Source organism: Pteropus medius, unplaced genomic scaffold (genome assembly GCF_902729225.1).
Source record: "Pteropus medius unplaced genomic scaffold, Ma_sr-lr_union100, whole genome shotgun sequence".
Taxonomy (NCBI): domain Eukaryota; kingdom Metazoa; phylum Chordata; class Mammalia; order Chiroptera; family Pteropodidae; genus Pteropus; species Pteropus medius.
In genome coordinates, this window is record NW_024340695.1 from 4,436,708 (window position 1) to 4,456,195 (window position 19,488).

General features: G+C 40.7%; 1 protein-coding gene and 1 pseudogene across 1 annotated transcript in view; one reads left to right on the top strand and one right to left on the bottom strand.

Moving 5' to 3' along the window:
- Positions 1-297: 297 nt before the first annotated feature.
- LOC120603849 (L-lactate dehydrogenase B chain-like) lies at positions 298-2,893 on the bottom strand (annotated as a pseudogene).
- Positions 2,884-19,488, top strand: part of APMAP (adipocyte plasma membrane associated protein) — a 33,085-nt gene continuing 16,480 nt past the window's right edge. The window contains 4 exon segments of the mRNA XM_039864720.1: positions 2,884-3,072; positions 12,527-12,649; positions 15,963-15,994; positions 15,997-16,077. Coding sequence (XP_039720654.1) covers positions 2,987-3,072; positions 12,527-12,649; positions 15,963-15,994; positions 15,997-16,077 — 322 coding nt within the window. The 5' untranslated portion in view covers positions 2,884-2,986.

The following is a 19,488-nucleotide window of genomic DNA, read 5'->3' on the forward strand; positions in this document are numbered from 1 at the left end:
CCTGCAGACTTGGATTTATAGAACTCTTCACTTCTCTCATGCTAGTCTTCATCTCTTTTCCTGTGGAGCAGTCATGTGGTATTCTAGTGCTATCTAGCACTGAGAAAGGTAAGGGCACATTTCCATCAGGAAAGCCTTCGAGTGCAATGAGGAAATTCTGAATATTTTGTTTCAAATATGCCTTTTCTATAGATGATGCATAGTAACAGGACTTGGTTTCCTCTGCCTGTAAATTCTCTTCTCTGTTTATCTTTCAGCTCCTTCATCTGTCCAATGCTCTCACAGGATCATGTTATTTCCCTTTAATGCAAATATTACATTTAAAATTTTATATTTATTATGATCTGATTAAAGTAATCTTTCCTTTAGTTAAATTTCCATAAGTGAGCAAATTTGTCTGTGGTTTGCTCATCATCATCTTCCAGCACCTAGAAATATACCTGGCTCACTAAAATAATTAATGAATGAACTGATGATTGCTTCATGCTTGTTTAGACTTTATTTATTGTTATTTTTTCACATTATTATGGTTAATTTTATTTGTGCAAGCATTAAACCAAGCATGGGCTTTGATTCTGTGGGCCCAGATTCATATATTTAGAAGGATAAACGTGTGATCCATGTACATTGATGGCAACTAAAGGCTCATGGTTAATCACATTGTAATTTTTAAATTTCCACAGCCTAAAAACCTGAAGTCACAGGTCTTTGAGGTCCTTCCGGTTGTCTCACAGGGTAGCTTCACTTTTCTTGAGTTGAGTAATCTCATCATCTTTAGTTTCTGGTTGATAACACTGGTTAATCCTCAAGCATTCAGGATACATGGAAGGCTCAGGAAGACTTCATTCTCAATGCCATACATCTCTTTCACCATAGTTGGCAAGGGACAAATCCTGGATAGATTTTTCAACATGGATTCAATGAAATCAGCCACATTTAACCCAATAGCCCAGTTGGTGTATCCTTTTAGTTTGATGACTTCATAGGCACTTTCAATTACCATCTTATGCACATTCTTCCAATTTTCACTACCATTGTCCATTACCATTTCTGGATTCAGTTCCTGGAGAGAAACATTTACCACATTCATTCTATTCCACACAGCCTCACTTCAGTTGCCATGTTCTTTTAAAATCCATTCATGGCAACTGCTGGGATGAATGCCAAGTTTTTTGGTCATATGATAAAAAAAAAACCTAGCAGAATCCAGATTACATCCACTTCCAATCACAGGGTACTTGGGTAATCCACTTAGTTTCCAGGTAACATGTGAGAATGTACACTGTGTTCGGAACCACAATTATGATGCAATCAGGACTGTACTTGATCTAAGGAATAATAAATTTGAAGACATTAACATTCCTCTGTACCAGATTGAGACAATTCTCCTTCTTGCTGGTGCACTCCTGAAGTTACCACCACAATTTTAGAATTGGAGGTCACAGAGTAATCTTAATGTGCCACAATTTTAGGTGTCTGAAAGAATAAGCTCTCATGCTGCATACCCATCACTTCTCCTTTGAGTTTATCTTCTAAAACATTCACAAGAGCAAGCTCTTCAGCCAGACTTTCCCAGAATGCTGATGGAACATGCCATACCAACTTGTGCAACACCTACTACAGTGATCTTGTTATTTGAGACTGCTGCCCCTTCTGCAACTGGTGCAGTTTTTCCTTAAGAGTTACCATTGTGCACAGGAGAGAGGCTCTCCAGACCATAGAAAGAGTCACTAGAAGAGCTTTATTTACTGTTAATGATACTTTCCATTTATACTCTGTCTTTACTTCTAAAGATAACCTTTTGATATGTTAAACTAAAAATTTTTAACTTCCATGGCTGAAAGTCTTTTTGTAAATAAAGTTTTATAAAGCCAAAAATGCTAGCCAAAAGACGGGTCTTGGGGCATGGAATCTAAACTAGCAGCAGCATCCTAGATAGAATAGACAGCATGTCCGCAGTCCCAGAGATCTGCAAGCATTTTATACATCAAGAAGGGAGAAGAAAGTCGTAGTCTGAAAGAATTTACATAAGCTATAGGCAAAGAGGTGGGGTGAAGGTAAGAAATGTCTGCTCCCGTAGATTAGCTGGGGGCAGCAGTTGGGAAAGCCCTCGTGTAAACAAATGGGGCTCCTGGAGTTAAATGATGCCTGGCGAAAATAATCTGTAGAAATAGCCACCTGGAAACTAATCCAAAATTCCAACAGGAAAAACGGGAATGTAAAGTGTTTTGTTAGCTGATCAGCAGCTATTATTAACAGGCTATCAGTTCTCTCACTTTCCTGCCGCTGTAATTTAATTTAGAACATCTCAGAATTTTTATCGCTTTTATAAACTTTATCGAATGTCTGTTGTAACTATTACAAAAAGACTTAACACTCAACATCTGGCCTTACCCAAAGGGACATATTCTAACCCGTTTTTCCCTTAATTAGATTGGTTTGGAAAAAGTATAATTTTTAGGTGGGGGTTATTGCACTTCTGTGTCTCGAAGAATATGAACCCATTGTTTTTTACGCTGCCTGTAGAAACCGGGGTCTTTGTCATTTAATAAGTAGCGCCAGCCTCTCTGCCAACACAAATTACCAACACTTCAGACCAGCACTGTCTAGGTGCACAAGAATTGTCGATCACCATCAGAAACGAAATGAAATGAGAGAAGGCAGCGCAGGCGCTGTGCTGGGCCGCGCGCGTTCCAAGTTCCAGAGGCCGGCGCTGACCAAGGCTCTCACTTGGGTCCGGCTTCCAAGACCCGGGTCCGGCTGGGGGAAACTTGACGTTCCACACTCTCGAATTTGCCTGACAACTCGCTGAGAGACGTTCAGGAAGCAGCTGGACGAGCGACCGGAAGGGGCGGATCCAGACACGTCACTTTTGCGCGCGGCTGAGAAAGGGGTGGTGCGAGGCGCGGGGCGGGTCGCGGCGGCCTTCGGGACCGCACTAGTCTGTCTAGGAGCCGCTCCTGCAGCCGGTTGTGGCAGTCGCAGCATGAGTGAGGCGGACGGACTGCGGCAGCTCCGGCCCTCGCGGCCACAGGTCATCACGGACGATGGCCAGACCCCTGAGGCAAAGGACCAGAGATAGGCTGGGCTCCTAGACCTGGTCCGCGAGCTGCTGAGTCTACTCCCAGAAACGATGATGGCAGTTACAGCAGCAGGGTCAGTTTGATGCCAACCTTGGGCTTACACCGTGTCATTTAATATCCTCGGCAAAACTCGTTTTATGGGGAAGAAACGGTCTCTGATCAAGCGGATGCACCTGCCGGGTCCTGGAGACTTTCGTCGCACTGTGCGCCCTATCGCGGCGTTATCTCTGGCTTTCTGTCCCAAGACCACGTAAAGCCACACCTGCCCCTCCTGCCCCTCACTCCCGCCCCAGCTTCCAGAGCGATGGCTTCCTCGCCTTTCCTCCGCTCCCCGTTCCCTTCCGTGCTGTCCTTCCCGCTGGCTCACCTGATTCCCGGGGACAGCCTACCTAGCCACGGCCCGAGTCTTCCTGGCCCCACGCTTTCACTGTCCTGAAGGGAGGTCTGAAAAAATGTTCGGGTCGCTCCTCGTGATCCTTGAAGGACAGCTATACTATAGCAGGAGCGTTTTTGCTCTAAAATGCGATTTACAGAGAAGACTTTTTGGTAATATCTGACTCCTGGGGTCAGTGGAAAGGTCAGGAACATGATATAGTCCTGACTGTAGGATGACCAACCATCCTGATTTGACCTGGACTCAGAGGCTTCCAAGGGTGCAGGACTTTGAATGCTGACCTTTGCAGAGAGGGACAAGTTGGTTGCTTGATTGACTGTGGATATTGTGAAATCATCTTCTGCTGATGACTGAAGAGCTTTTTAGAAGGGATTTGCAAGGACTGGCAATGCTTTACTACAGAAATCATTAAAACAAGGTATTGCTGTGTACACTTTTACATGAAAAACGAAAACACAGCTTGGCCCTGAGTTTGCCATGAGGTGCAGTGTGTTGGAAACCAAGGTATACAGCATCTGAGGTCACTTGTTGGATGGGTCCAACTCTCAGCTGGATTCCTCTGACACTCTTGGCCCTGGGGCACAGGGGCAGAGTTAAATTGTTTTTCAATTTCTCTGTGGGGATTTCTGACTTAATGGCAGGGTAAATTGGATGTTCCAAAGTCATCATCTGCTGCTTGTTTTTTTACAGTGCGCCTTTTACATTGTGTTCATTTAAGATAGTTTCTTGACTTCTTGTCGAACATTGTTCTTATTTTTTCTGTTTTCCTCTTTCTCTTACTTGTTTGATCCCTTTTCTATATATATGTAATGGTCTCTTTCATAGTGAGTTCTTATCACCCACCTTCCTTTCTGCATTTATTATCATAATGCTATGTTTTTTTTTTGTTGTTTTTAATTATTTGTCTCGTGATTTTCCTCTATATTTCGTTTCTTTTGTGGTCATTTTTAGTAGTTCATCTTATTGTCTTCTTGATTACCTTAGAAGTTGAAGGTTCACCACAAGAAATGAAAGTATTGTGTATAGTGATTGAAGTAAGGGAATCTGAAGCAAGTAGAACCCTGACAATCACAGGATAAACTTTAGATGTGCTAAACAGAATAAAAGCCTTGAAAGATACATTATTCAATTAACAGAAGTAAGACAATAGATTTTAGTGGAAGGGACACCTAGCAATACCTTGACCTTCTTCTGACTCTTGGCGTGAAGGTGGTGTTAGCTGTTTCATGGATGAGGTTGTTGAGGTCTGTGTGAGTGATGTAGTTTATATAAAGTTACAGAATATTGAAGTCAAAGAGAAATGAAAATGAGTAAAGGAGGATAGAATTGGCAGCTGGACAATGATTGAGAAGCATATTTTTAAAATTATGCTTTGGAAATAGGTTTTATGCCAAAGTTCTTAAATTTCTGTGTTCTAGCTATAATGGAGAATGCAGGCATTAAATCTTTTTATTCAGTGCAGAACATAGATGAGCTAAGCACTTTAACATACCAGTGCAAGCTTGTAATTAGTATTATTTGACATCAGTTTCCCCAGATGCTTTAGAAACTTTATTGTCAGAATGATTGTAACTCTGAAACTGTTCCTTCCCTTGTGAAACATAGTTCTGTCTGGGAAGAGAGAATAGTTGTTTAATGTCCACACATAACTCTTTAGGACTGAAGAGTGAATACATTGAAAATTTAACAGCTGCTTTTTCAATAGTTTTTTTCTAAAGGATTTTAGACTAATTAAAATTCTCTACTAGGTCAATTTTCCTTTTTCCTTTTTAAGACTGAAGAGTAGGGGGTGCAGTGTAGAGAGACAGATTGGGCTATCATAAATTCATGAAGTCATGAGGAGTTAGGAATCTTAGCTCTTTCCCCCAGGTGTGTGGTTTCGAGTGGCTCTTTTAACTTCTTAGTTATTTTCAATGCTAAAATAAAGAATTCTATAGTCTAAGAGCCCCAGTATAAACGACTGTGAAAGATGAACAATTTCAAGGTGCTTCACTTAAAAAGACTGTTTGACTCTATTGTTTGATTTTCTCAATTTTCAGGGATTACCTTGACACCTGGGGTTCTGGTCCTTGTGGATTTGGGGCTTATAGATTTTCTACAAGAATCACAGGTCGTTTTTGCTCTCACAGGGTCTGTTGGTCAGGACTTTAGACCATGACTTGAGGCTCTGATGTCCTGGTACAGAAGGGGTTAGAGAACCCCCATCATATTTGGCTGGTGAAAGAACAGGATTTTGTAAATCGTGACTGAGTCAACAGTAATGGTTAAATCCTGTTGCATCAGAGTAACGTCTCTTGTCCTTGGAGATGTAGGAAATTTTAGGATTCAGATGTCCTCAAGGAGGTGAGCTGATCACCTGGGCCTCTTCCAAGAGATTAGGGCAAACAAGTTGATTTCCCAGACTGTACCTAGAAAGTAAGTTGACAGCTTTCCTGAATGTGTCAGCACAGATTAGGAAGGAGAGTATGATGTGATGGGCTTTGTAATTGAAAATGGATAGGGATAAATGTAGTGTCCTTTATAATGCAGGTATGCAGAGGCAACACATGGAGGAAAGGCAGAATTGTAATTGTGAGTTTGCAGGAACCAGCAGTGAGATAGGCCTGCCAAAAAGTTAATGAACCTTGGGCTAAAGTAAATTTGTATGGGTACAGAACACCCCACCCCCACCCCAAGGACTCTACAACAGACAATCAGGGACTCAGATGCCTCCAGAGAGCTGCAGTCCTGCTACCTACCATTTTCTGAAAATTTTTGTATTCCAGCACCTGGTCTTGGTGTCAGTCCCATTGGTTTTTGTACCAGCCTGATGTGGTACTGTCTGCAGCAAGTGTGGGGCTGGGAAAGGAAAGTGCATGCATGTCTGAAGAGTGAAAATACTTGTGCGGCTGCCCTGCAATTTGAGTTTTATAGGCACAGATTTGCTACTTTAAAGAGAAGCTGGAAACTCAAATTTTTCTGTGAAATTTCCTTATTTTTCAGTTTTGGCAACTAACCCCATTTTGTGGAGTGACAGTTTATGGTTTAGACTAGAACTTTGCTTTGATTTGTGGGCACCACATTTTATGGGGGACTTTGAGAAATAGGAAAACAACCAGGAAAGAGAATGTTCTACAAGCTCTACCATCTGCAGTACTCCCATAGGACTGACTGGGAATTCGTTGCCTGGAGAGGAAAGAACTGAGGGTGGTGTGACCTCAGGCATCAATTCTAGGGAGGGCTGTCTGAGAGGGCAAGGATTTGCTGCACCTGAGGGCAGAACTGTACCTAGTCGATGTGAGCCAGGGGAAAGCATGTTTCTTAGAACATGTTGCATGAGATGACCTGAGCAGCCAAGATCCTTGCGTAAAAGATTAGGGAAATGCTCTGTATTCTGGCCTCTTTGGACATTGACCGTGCTTGCTGGCAGGCACTTCCCTGGTCTTCAGGGCTCTGTGGGATCTGCCCTGGCAGTGTGCCTGACCTGTTTAAGCAGCTTCCACTCACTCATTCTGTCTCAGGCTCTCTGCTATGGTCATTCTGCCTCTGTAATCAAGGCATGGGAATGGGGACTTTTAATTCTTTTATGCATGTATGCTTTACTCATATGCCAAGAATTTGTTGAGTTCTACTGTGTTTCCTCTGCCTGTGTTGCTCTGCCACAGATACTTGATTTCACCCAGCTTCACTGAATATCTCTATTCAGAGATTATTTGCTTTGACCCCTGTGTGTGATCACAGCCCTCTGCATCACTGTAGTGCCCCTGACCCTGCTGTATTGTTCTTCATTGTTCTTCCACTGTCTGGCATTTGCTTATTTATACTAGAATACAAAGAGGGCAGGACACTTTATTTTATTTATGGCTATTTTCTCAGGGCCTTACATAGTACCTGGCACATGTATATAAGTGATTATTAAATGCTTACAAGTGAAAAAATAGTAAATAAGGCTGCTGCCTGATGTCATAGCCACTTGGCCATATTCAGCTGTTTAAGTTTAAATTAATTAAAATGAACTAAAATTAAAAATTCAGTTTCTCATTTGTGCTCTGTTAGGGAGTTTGAGGGATTTGGGGGCTGATCAAGGAAAAAGATATGACTATGAGGTAGCAGCAGCACATATGAGCTTTCTTAGGTGACATTGACAGGATTGCACATGGGGAACATCTCACAGCGGAAATGGGCCACAATCCTAAGGGGAGGAGGGCCAAGGAACTCCGAAGGAGAGGGGAAATGAAGAGAGGGCTCCCTGGTCAAGGTGAGTCTCTGGATCAGAGAGAGTTCCAAGGGCAGCAGTGGCTGGGGCAAGGCCCTCTTATCAATGAGCAACAGCTGTCAGGTGTGTTTTCACAGATTATGCAAAGCAGGCAAACTCTAAATCGCTAAATATTTGCTTGTTTGGGCTATTTTAAAAAATAATTGAATATGTAAAAGTTGGAGTTTGGCACTGGTGGGCCTTTTGAGCTAATGGTTCTCACAGCCTGCAATGAAGAAATAAACAACCTAGGGTCTGATTGACAGAGGTGGTCTTTGGCTCATTTATGTAACATGCTAGTCTCATTTCAAGTGCTCAGTAGCCACATGTGGATAGTGGCTGCTCTATTTCTGTCATCACAGAAAGTTCCATTGGACTACTCAAGGAGTTTAAGGTGCTATTTGTAAAATGTGAGCACAGAACTTTCCAATAGAGGCTAGCTGATGATCACCAGACTTCTTTCACTGGGAAGGGAATTAGATAAGGTTGGTCATGTCCAGCTGCACATCAGGAACAACAGAAGCATACTAAAAAAAAAAAAGGTTTTCTAGGCCCCTGCTGGACCTGCCATTCTGAATCTCTGGGCCTTGTTTAAAGCCACCCTGATGATTTGGTATAGGTGATCCAGGGGCTGGCCAGTCTTATGGGCACCGGACTGGGTGGCCTCTAAATTCTTCAGCTTTTATAGTTTGTGATTGTAAGAGGGCGTTAGTTAGGTCTTCAGCAGGGATAGGCCATGTGGGACACAGGTCATCTTGGACTTCTGGCTGCCTTTCTAGTTATCAGCACTGATGCTTTCAGTTCTGGCTGGACTTTTTTTTTTTGGAGATAAGTGAGCCTTTTACCATTGTGTGAAGGGGCAGCCAGATATTCAAGTAGGATGTCACAAGCTCTGAATCAGATTAGTAAATTTAGATTAAAAAGATGTAAGCTACAGTGTGGTAAAGGAGAGTTAACAATATAGGAGTCTAAGACAAATGAGAAGATTCTGTTTTATGTAGAATCATGTTAGGTATGAAAAAGGTAAAGTAGCACTTTGGCCAGAGTGTCACCATTTTGTTAACGACAGCCCTATGGTGACAGATTGCACAGTGGAGCTTCTCCCAAGGGACTGCTTCTCTGCCTTGGTGGGGAGGGGTGATTGTATCAGCTTCCTTTAAGGAAAGGGACTCCTCTCTCTGTTAGACCCTACCAGAATGCCAGAGTGGTCAGCACTCACCACTGACAGCCACACATCTTGACCATTTGTCTCTCTTCAAGGTTCTGCTTTTGAAAGAACCACATGATCAAAGTCATTGCTGCCACTTGTAAACAGCCCTGCCTTACTGTACAGATACTTTGTTATTTCCATTATGTTGAAAAACTAAGCCACTTAAAGAAAATCACTTGAGTTACAGTGTCCCAGCCTCTGGAGTGGCAGTTTGCATAGTTGAGTCATTGACTTTTTTTTAAAAAAGTATCTTTGAGATATAATTCACATACTATAAAATCCACCCACTTAAAATGTTCAATTCAGTGGTCTTTAGTATACTCATCGAGTTTTGCAACAATCACCACATTTTCATCACTGTTAATTTTTTTCTTAAATTGAGGTGAAATTTAACATAACAAAATTATCCTTCTTAGACTGTGTAAGTTAAGTGTTATTAGTGTTGGACAATCACCAGCTCCCTAGTTTCAAAACTTTTTCATCACCCCATGAAACACCTTATGTGCATTAAGTAATCACTCCTCATTTCCCCCTCCCACCCACATGTCCATCAGCAGATAAGTGGCTAAACCAATTGTGGTCTGTATTTAGCAATGGAATATTATTGAGCCATAAAAAGGAATAAAGTCCTGATATATACTGCAACTTGGGTAAATCTCGAAACATTATTCTGAGCAAAAGAAGCCACTCGCAGAAGTATTGTTTGATCTCATTTATATGAAATGTCCAGAATAGGCAAACCACCATTAAATTTGGTAATGAGTGTTTTGAACTCTGACTTTGAGGGCTCTAGGTCCCGGTATCCTCTCCCTGTCTTCTTGACTCTGGCAGGCGGTATTGCTAATGGTGATCACAGGCTTAGAGTCAGACCTGGCACTTGTTCGTACTCTTCCATTGGGCTATGGGCAAGTCACTTGTGCTTTCTCTGTCCACTTCCCTTGTTTGTAAAGCAAAGAGATACATAGTTCTGCTTGGTTACCCATGTAAATAAAGCACATTACATGGCACATTGTTGTCACTGTTTTTATCATTACTCTCGTCATGGCCCTTACTCTTTTACTGCTGTAGACCTTTTAGGTTGTATTAACCTTCTATCGTGTGGATTAATAGCTGATCTGTGCCAGAGATGCATTTTTATCCACTGTGTTTTTATACACCTGATCAGCATCAATTAGTCACCTTAGAAGAAGGTTGTGTGGCCCTGGGGTTTGAAGATAGGGCTGGGAGGGAGGGGTTGGCCTGATTTTTCTTTTCCTTTCCTCTTCCAGGACCCTGGGCTCTCTCGGCTTCTTCTGACAGGATCTGTGGGACTGGACCACCTTCTTTCCCAGCTAGCAAAGGAGGTAAAGACTAACAACTTGGCATTTTACCTGGCGAGGGGTGAGTTTTAAACCTCATGTGAGTGAAGAGAAGGAAGTTAGGAACAAAATTCATTCTTTTAGGTTATTAGAATTCTCATCGGCAAAGGGAAAATGACAAAAGTATAAAAGAACTGGTTAGCATTGTCCCCTATGCTGTCCTGCTCTAGAGGAGAAGGTAGCAAGAAGAAATGAAGCCACACTCTCAACTCTACTTGGAAATGCTCTCAGCTAAAATGTCCTAGTTCATCAGTTACAAGTTCTGCTTTCCATATCACTGCAAGGAACAATTCAACCAAGCTTTCTGCCACCATATAACAAGGATCTACTTTCTTTCTTATAATAACTTGTTCCTAATAACTTGTTCCTGACATCATTCTGAGCCTTCACCAGCAGTGCCTTCAATGTCCATATTTCTGCTAACAGTCTGTTCCTGACAGTTTAGATATTCTCTAAGATGATATATGCTTTCTCTACTGTGCTCCTTACTTCCTTCTGAGCTCTTGCTACCAGAGTCTCTTTAACGTCATATTTCTTCTATAGTCTGTTCAAAGAAATATAGACTTTCTCTATCTTCCTCCTCAAAATTCCTGTATCCACAGCCTGATTCCAAAGCTACTTCCATGTTTTCATGTGTTTGTTACAGCAGCGTCCCACTTTTATTATTAAACTAATAAAACTAGTTTAATTAGAAAAACGTATTTAGTTTTCTATGGCTGCCATGACAAATGACCACACACTTAGCGGCTTAAACAACACAGATTGATTATCTTATAGTTCTGGAGGTCAGAAGTCCTGGACAGGTTAGTGTGCTGAAATCAAGGTGTCACAGGGCAGTGTTCCTTTCTAGAGGCTCTAGGGGAGAACCTGTTTTCTGCCCACACAGTTTGTTGGCAGAATTCAAACACTCTTTAGTTGTGCTGTCTTAAATGTCTAAAGGATGACATTCTATGAAAGCCTCTCCCTCTCCCTTCCTTTGCATGTCTTTCTCTTTGCCTTTCATTTCCACCTACCCCTATAGAAACAGAATGATTTATTTTGTTTTCTGTTTTATTTAATAAAATCATGCATATTCAGAACTGGGCAGGACTTTGAGATTCTCTGTCCCACACTACATTTCACAGAAGGGAGTATTGGGCTTTGGGTGAAGAAACTCACCTGCAGTGGCTTGGCTGGTTGTTGGGAGGTTAGGACTGGTACCCAGGCCCCCATATTTCTACCTGGAACAGTTTTATGCAGCAGAAGACTATCCTGTCAAAATGATACAAAATACTACCCTTAAATTAGTTTCGTTAAGTGTAAGTCTTGATTTTTTTCTTTAATTCACCTTTTTTCCCCCTCATGTATAGAAAAAGATGATCTCCATCTTAGGAGATCATGATTTTATTTACTTTGAGTTAATCTTTATGTCAAGTGCTTAGTAAATTTGAATGCACTTAACGTAAGCGACTCATGATCTTGTAAAGTTTATTTAGTAGCAAGAGGCTAAGTGTGCTAACTTGTTTACCAGATGAGAATGATGTATATGAGAATCGTTTGAGAGAGATTTTTAGTCACTGTTGGTCATTTGTCCAAAATTTTAATGCAAGATTCCCAAGGTAGCTTTCAGATCTTCCTAAGGCTTTAGTAGAGATGACTTGAAATTGTAATTTTATAGATTCTTCGTAAATAACTGTCAGTATTTGTCAGACTATTCCAGGTGGAAGAGCAGGGATTACCTTTGAGTTCTTAACGGTATGGTCTGCAAATGCCTGGGGAATTAGATGCTCAGGAAGTTGTTCTGCTTCCATCTCTTCACGAATTTGACTCTGTTGTTTATCCATAAAACCTGAGAAACCTGTACTGAGTGTTGCTTCTTTGAATACATGTGCCAGGAAATAGTAGCTTTTGGGAAACACCTGTCTACCAAGTAGATGAGTGTCTCCTTTCCCTTATTGCAACTGTTTACTCCATTACGTTTTGTGTTTTTTCTCTTTAAAACTGTTAGAGGGTTCAAGATACAGCCTATCATGCTCTCTGGAAAATTACTGTTAAGAGTGCTCCACACAGCTGGAAGGTTAAAAAAAAAAAAAAGCATGTTTGCCAATGCTTGCAAACAGTGCTAAAGTTTAATCGCAAGCCATAGAGGTTGGCAGCCTTGTAGTGGGCAAACTGGGTGAGAGGCCTGCTCCTACTAAAAGAGCTTTAGGACCAGCCGAGCTTGTCACCATCTGAGCCTCTGCTAATTGCCTTTGTATGTTTTATTTTTGGTAGCTCCTTTACTGGTAGAGTTTTCCGAGTGACATTCTTGATGCTAGCTGTCTCCCTTGCTGTTTCCCTGCTTGTAGCCATAATGCTGCTGGATTCTCTCATAAATCCACAGCCTGTCAGGTGACCTGTCCCAGCAATTCTCGGGAGGTGTTACCCAGCAAAATATAATAGGCTGGGATGGTTTCTAGAGTAATTAAACCAATCTGGTCTGAACGGTAAGTTATTATGAGAAATAGAGATGTGAGATTTCTTTGGTGCCTGCATTTTATGTTGAATTAGATGTTCCACAGAATATATACATGGTATTGCCCATGTTTTTGTTTCAAAAACAAAGCTGTGTAAACCAAAAACAAAAATCAGAAAAATCCCAAATAAGAGAAGCTTCAGTATTAGACACAAGTGACCTGAATTCATATGAAGTGGCAAAAGCAGATACAAATGAAGGTTAAGTTTAAGTTACCTGGTTTAAATTTTATAAGTAACTGATTTTTAAAAAACTTGTAATTAGTGTTCTCTTTTTCCAAAGTTACCATTCATCAGTGGGGACCTTTGAGTAATGCCGTTCATTATAACTTGAAAAAATAGTGTACAATTAGGAGGTCCATGAAATGTATTCACATTTTTAATTATAGTGATGCAGAGCCAGGTTCTTATAGGTATGATTTCTGACATTGATGTCGAGGTGGTGTAAGTGGATTGCACAATCTGGTTCAGTAAGTTCCTGTTTTTCCTTGCAACCGCCCAGAGGGGTGAGCTGTCTGAAGTTTAAGTGAGTCCATGTAAGGTTTTAGAAACTTCAGAAAGAACCATTCATTAATTCATTATAGAGTGAATATAATATATACAACTGTACAATGTGTTGGTGTTTTGTAAATAAAATTAAGGTTTTAGATTGGGTTCAGTTCACTAAAAATGCATTCAGCACCTATTATGCTTGAGGCAGGTATCCAATTAGATACAAAGAGGACACAGTTCTGATCTTAGATTGACGTATGTTAGAAGAGTCAACTTTTTGCTGTTGGATTTAGAATTAGTAAAGGTACAAGGTGTTGTTAAAACACAATTAGCTTGCATAAGATTGAGAATGGGCCAAGGCCTGGACACTCTAGACCCTTCCAGAGTGGATTTTTATACAGTGGTTTTAGTTCTAGGGAGCAAAGTCACCTGGAAGGTTGTGGGGCCTTGCCCAAAATCAGCCATCTAAAGCCACCTTCTTTTCCTTTTTGGAAGATTGGAGGACTGTTATAACAAAAGTGACATCCTGATTTCTGGAGGATGTTGACCAATATCTTTCAGAATACATTTAGCAGGAATTAATGTGAGTTTACAGGAGTTAATAAGAGTTAACAGCTTGCTGGCTTTAACCAGAGACCATGTGGCCTGGCTGACCATGAGTGCTGATTTGGGTTTCCTGAGGTCACTGTTGCTTGTGCTTTTGCCACCCTGCTGCAGGAGTGGGGGCCCTTCTTGCCAGTCCTTTGTATTTTCTCAGATGAGTTTTTTCTTGTCTTCCTATTGAGATAATACTCAGGCTCCTTTTGGGTAGGGATAGTGTAGGATATACTAATTGGTTTGATTCTACAAATATTTCCTAGGGATGTCCTGTGTGTAGAGAAAAAGGCAAGGTCCAAGGACTGGATGAGAAGGGCTGGCTGAGTGTCCTCTATCCTTGGACTTTCTATGCTTGTCTGTGTTCTTCAGTCTTCACATGTACCTTGGGAAGTGCAACCTTTCAGAATTTGAACCCAGGTGTGTTCAACTATATAGCACAGGCTTTTTTTTTCATGAAAGCATGAAAGTTGCAGTTCTGTTCTTCCTTTGGAAATAAAACTCCTAGTTAAACCAAGAGTGTTTTTATTAAATAGGTAGAAAGCCAGAATTGGGAGCCTGGCAGAGAGTGAAGGAGGGGCAGTTTAATTTGAGGGAAGTTGTGCTGTGTCCTGCAGAGGTGCCCACTCATAGCTGGTGGCAAGGGTGAAGTGCTTTGCCAGCAAGACAGAGCTTTTCTGTCATTCCACATCATCAGCCCACCCTTTTCCCTTAGTTCTCCCACTCTGGTGGGCTGGCTAGGAAACTGCCTTGCTGTAGGGCAAATGGGAGGGGAATTGGGAGATAAACCCCCCTTCCCATAATCCTCACTCCCACCTCTTCTACAGTCTTCTTTGGGAGCCTCATGTATGCCAGGTGCTTGCAGCAAAAAACGTGGAATAATTTCCTGATCTCATGTGCTCTGTTGGGGATAGACAGACAATAAAATAACAGAAGTGAGAAGCTGAAAAGGGCTAATAGAATGAATCAAGTAGAGTGGTGGGGGAGACTGGGCTTTTGGGGAAGGTATTGAATATTGTATTGGGTGGTCAGAGCAAGCCTCACTGAGAAGGTGAGGGTAGAGGGAACAGCCAGTGCAAAGGACTTAAGGTAGGAGATTACTAGTATAGTCAGGAACCAGTAGGGAGGGGCTGGCATGGAGGCAGAATGAACTACTGGGAGAGGAGGTGAGAGAGGTGACAGGCCAGATGGTATAGGGCTAAGAGCCACTGCAAGGACTTACATTCTGGGTGAGGTAGGGCTGTCGCAGGGCATTGAGCAGACAAATACTGTGATCTAACTGCAGGGCTCCTGTGGACTGCTGGGTTGACAATAGACTGTAGGGGACAAGGGAGGAAGCAGGGGAGAGATGGTGGCCTGGACTAGGGTGGTAGCAGAGGACATGGAGTGAAGGGGTTCAATGATGTCTTTCTTTTGGCAGTGGCATCAGCATGATTTGCTGGGGGATTAGGAGAAATAGCATATTTGCATGTGGATGGGAAGGACCTGAGGAGAGAGAAGAGTTCCTGGAGCCCAGTCTGTGTGAAAGGAGAGATCCAGGAGCCAGTGGAGTCCAGCTTTAGAGAGGAGCCAAGTGGGTCCTGAGAGTGTGCCTGTGCTGGACAATGGGGCAGTGGTTCCAGTCCCAGGATAGCTCCCTATTGTGTGTTATGTCTTCTTCACGAAGCAAGAAGCAAGGCTGTCAGCTGTGAAATGTCAACATGGCTCCTCTCCAGCTCTGTTGAACTTTCATGAGAGGGCAACCATTGGGACTATAAATGCCAGGGTGTGTGATCAGAGGGTGTGAGGAAGTCTAGCCAGCTGTTAGGCATTGGACCAATAATGAGAAGCTCAGGTGGGTGGAAGCCCTGGAGTGTTCTCAGGCAGCAGATGATTGCCAAAGTTATTGTATTAGCCATGTTTATATTTTCATTTTTATTTAGTACTATGACTTTCTGATATCCTAGGACAGTTTTTTTCTTAATCTTTGTATTTCTGGCAAATAAAGATATTATTGGAATGAAACTTGTTTATCAAACTGAATTATGTATGTCATAGATCCTTAGTAAACACTCTCTTCATATATTTCCTATAAACAAATTCCTATAATTGTATTATTTTACAGCTTTAAAGAACGCCCTCTTTTGCTTGGTGTTCTCAACCAAATACGAAGTTACGACAAGTGGAAAGGCTATTTGAAAATCAACTCATTGGGCCAGAATCCATAGCAAATATTGAGGGTAAGTAGACCTTGGAACTTAAGAGTCTGGGGTGACTTCGGGACTGTCTGTTGCTTGAAGTGGGGATTCTGTAGGAGCAGCCACAATGGCACCCTGCCCTTGGGGGAAACCTTAGCGGCAGATGTGGGATGTGCATATGCTTATTGAGCAGACACCCCTTGGGAGCATCTCGGCTCTCCCAGTTGTGGGCCATTTTAGTACTGGGTGATTTTGAGTTCATGTCTATGGAGCACTTTATTCTGTTCAAAGTGTTGGACTCATTATGTTTAGTTCATTTATCAAAGTTAGCAGGTATTACTTGATAGATCATTGTTTCTTAGCTCAGTTTATCTTTGTATACATTTCGTTTTTGAAAAGAATATGAATGATTCTCAATATTTCCATTTTTTTTTAAAGTTCACAATGGTGGGTATATTTAAGGTTAGCTATCTTCTTCAGGCTTGCCCAAACCTAAGAACTAGAATTGGGTTTGGTTCTAATACTTGAGTCTCTAACCACCCGAAACAAGGCATTTTCTGTCAGTGAGAATTAAGCTTAGGAATCAAAAAATAAAATTAATGAAAAGGTTGCAGAACTTAAAATGGTGTGAGGATTTCTGAACAGCTTAACTGGCACTCTGCTCCTCATTCCTTAGTACAATGTGTTTTCCGTGGAGTAGTTGTGAACCCTTGCATCTGGAGTGCTCCTCTGTTTTGTTTTGAAGGCAGGTCAGGGCTGCTCCTGTGGTGATGTTGACCAGCTTGGCTTTCCCAGGCCTGCTGTTTAATGTGGGACCCAAAGACTGGTGCATTTCTGCAGTTGTTTGTTTGGCTGGCAAAGTCAAAATTACTTCCAGAAGTATATAGGTGCTTCATGATAGAACTTTGTATTTCTTCTAAAAAGACATTGACATTTATTATTGATAAATTTTACAAATTTTATGGGATTTTTTTGGTGAAAAATTAAATATTGATATTTAAAACAAACTTCGAGGAATTAAAGTGATTTTTTAAAACCTTTCAAAGAGAATGTTTTTCTTGTCTTTTTCCTTTCCACTTGGGCTAACATCTCCTTTTATTGTGTCACCAGATAAAGGAGCTGGTTATCTTCTTCTCCTTTTTTTTAAAAATTAATTTATTTATTTTAAATAGTTTCAAGTATTAGTACATTGGTTAGACATCTATATAGTTCATAAAACGATCCCCCCAATTGCTCCCTCCCTCGGCCCTACATCTAGCCATTACCTTAATGCTAACTGCATTCCCTATGCCACGCTCCCCATCCCCATGACCATCTATCAACTACTAATTTGTACTTTTTTAACCCTTCACCCTATTCTCCCAGCCCCCCAAAACCCCTCCACTCTGTCCATCACCAAATTGTCCACTATATTTGTGAGTCTGTTTTAGATTAGTTTGTTCGTTTTGTTCCTTAGATTATGCATATAAGTGAAATCATAGAATATTTATCTTTGTCTGACTTATTTCACTCAGCGTAAGAACCTCTAGGTCCATTCATGTCATTGCAAATGGTAGAATTTTATTTTATTTTTTAATGGCTGAGTAATATTCCATTGTATATATGAACCATAATTTCTTTATCCAATCATCTGTAGATGGGCATTTAGGTTGCTTCCATATCTTGGCTATTGTAAATTGTGCTGCCATGAATATTGGGGTGCATAGATCTTTACAAATTATTGTTTTGGTTTTCTTTGGATAAATACCCAGAAGTGCAATTGCTGGGTCAAAAGGTATATCCATTTTTAATTTTTTGAGAAACCTCCATACTGTTTTCCATAGCGAATGTACCAATTTGCAATCCCACCAACAATGTATGAGGATTCTCTGTTCTCTGCATCTTTACTAGCATTTGTTTTTTGATTTATTTATGATAGCCATTCTGACAGGTGTGAGGTGATATCTCATTGTGGTTTTAATTCGCATTTCTCTTAATGATTAGTGACTGTGAGCATCTTTTCATATGTCTATTAGCCATCTGTATTTCCTCTTTGAAGAAGTATCTATTCATATCTTTTGCCCATTTTTTAATTGGATTGTTTGTTTTTTTGTTGAGTTGAATGAGTTCTTTATATATTTTTGATATTGACCCCTTATCAGATGTATCATTTGTGAATATTTTCTCCCAATCAGTCTTTTTGGTTTGTTGATGGTTTCCTTTGCTGTGCAAAAACTTTTTAGTTTGATGTAGTCCCATTTGTTTATTTTTTCTTTTGTTTCCCTTGCCTGGCAGATATAGCGAGAAAGAAATTCCTGTTAGTAATATCAGAGAGTTTACTGCCTATGTTTTCTTTTAGAATTTTTATCGTTTCTTGTCTTACATTTAAGTCTTTAATCCATTTTGAGTCTGTTCTTGTATACAATGTAAGAAGGTTGTCTAGCTTCTTTTTTTTTTTGCATATATATGTCCAATTTTCCCAACACCATTTATTGAAAACTTTCTTTACCCCATTGTATATTCTTACCTCCTTTGTCATATATTAAGTGAGTGTATAAGTGTGGATTTATTTCTAGGTCCTCTATTCTGTTCCATTGATCAATGTATCTGTTTTTATGCCGGTACTATGCTGTTTTGATTACTATAGACTTATAGTATAGTTTGATATCAGGTAGTGTGATACCTCTAACTTTGTTCTTCTTTCTCAAGATTGCCATGGCTATTTGGAATCTTTTATAGTTCCATATAAATTTTAGGATTATTTGTTCTATCTCTCTGAAAAATGTCATTAGCATTTTGATAGGGATTGCATTGAATCTATAGATTGCTTTGGGTAGTACGGCCATTTTAATGATGTTGTTTCTTCCTACTCATGAGTACGGTATATGCTTCCATTTATTTGTATCTTTTTCAATTTCTTTTTTTCAATGACTTATAATTTTCTGAGAACAGGTCTTTTACTTGCTTGGTTAATTTGATTCGCAGGTATTTTATAGTTTTTGATGCAATTGTAAATGAGATTGTTTTCTTAATTTCTCTTTCTGCAAGTTCATCATTGGTGTATAAAAGCTGGTTATATTCTTGATGACATTTCTCGTTAGACACACAGTCAGGACCTATCTAGTTAGCTCCTGCAGGTGTTGCCTCATTTGGAAGTTGTCATTTGGATGGCCAGCATGTTGCTAACAGTAGAGGGAGGCACCAGGTACTCGATTAACAGGCTTTAATTTATTTAAAAATAGACTTTATTTTTAGACTTTATTTTTATTCTAAAAATAGACAGAGATTTCCCATATACCCCCTATCTCCACATATGCACAGCCTCCTGCCAACATCCCACACCAGACAGTACATTTGTTTCAACTGAGATGTCATCATCACCCAAATTCCATAGTTTATATTGGGGTTCACTAATGGTGTTTTACATTCTATGGGTTTGAACAAATGTATAATGAAATGCGTCCATTGTTTTAG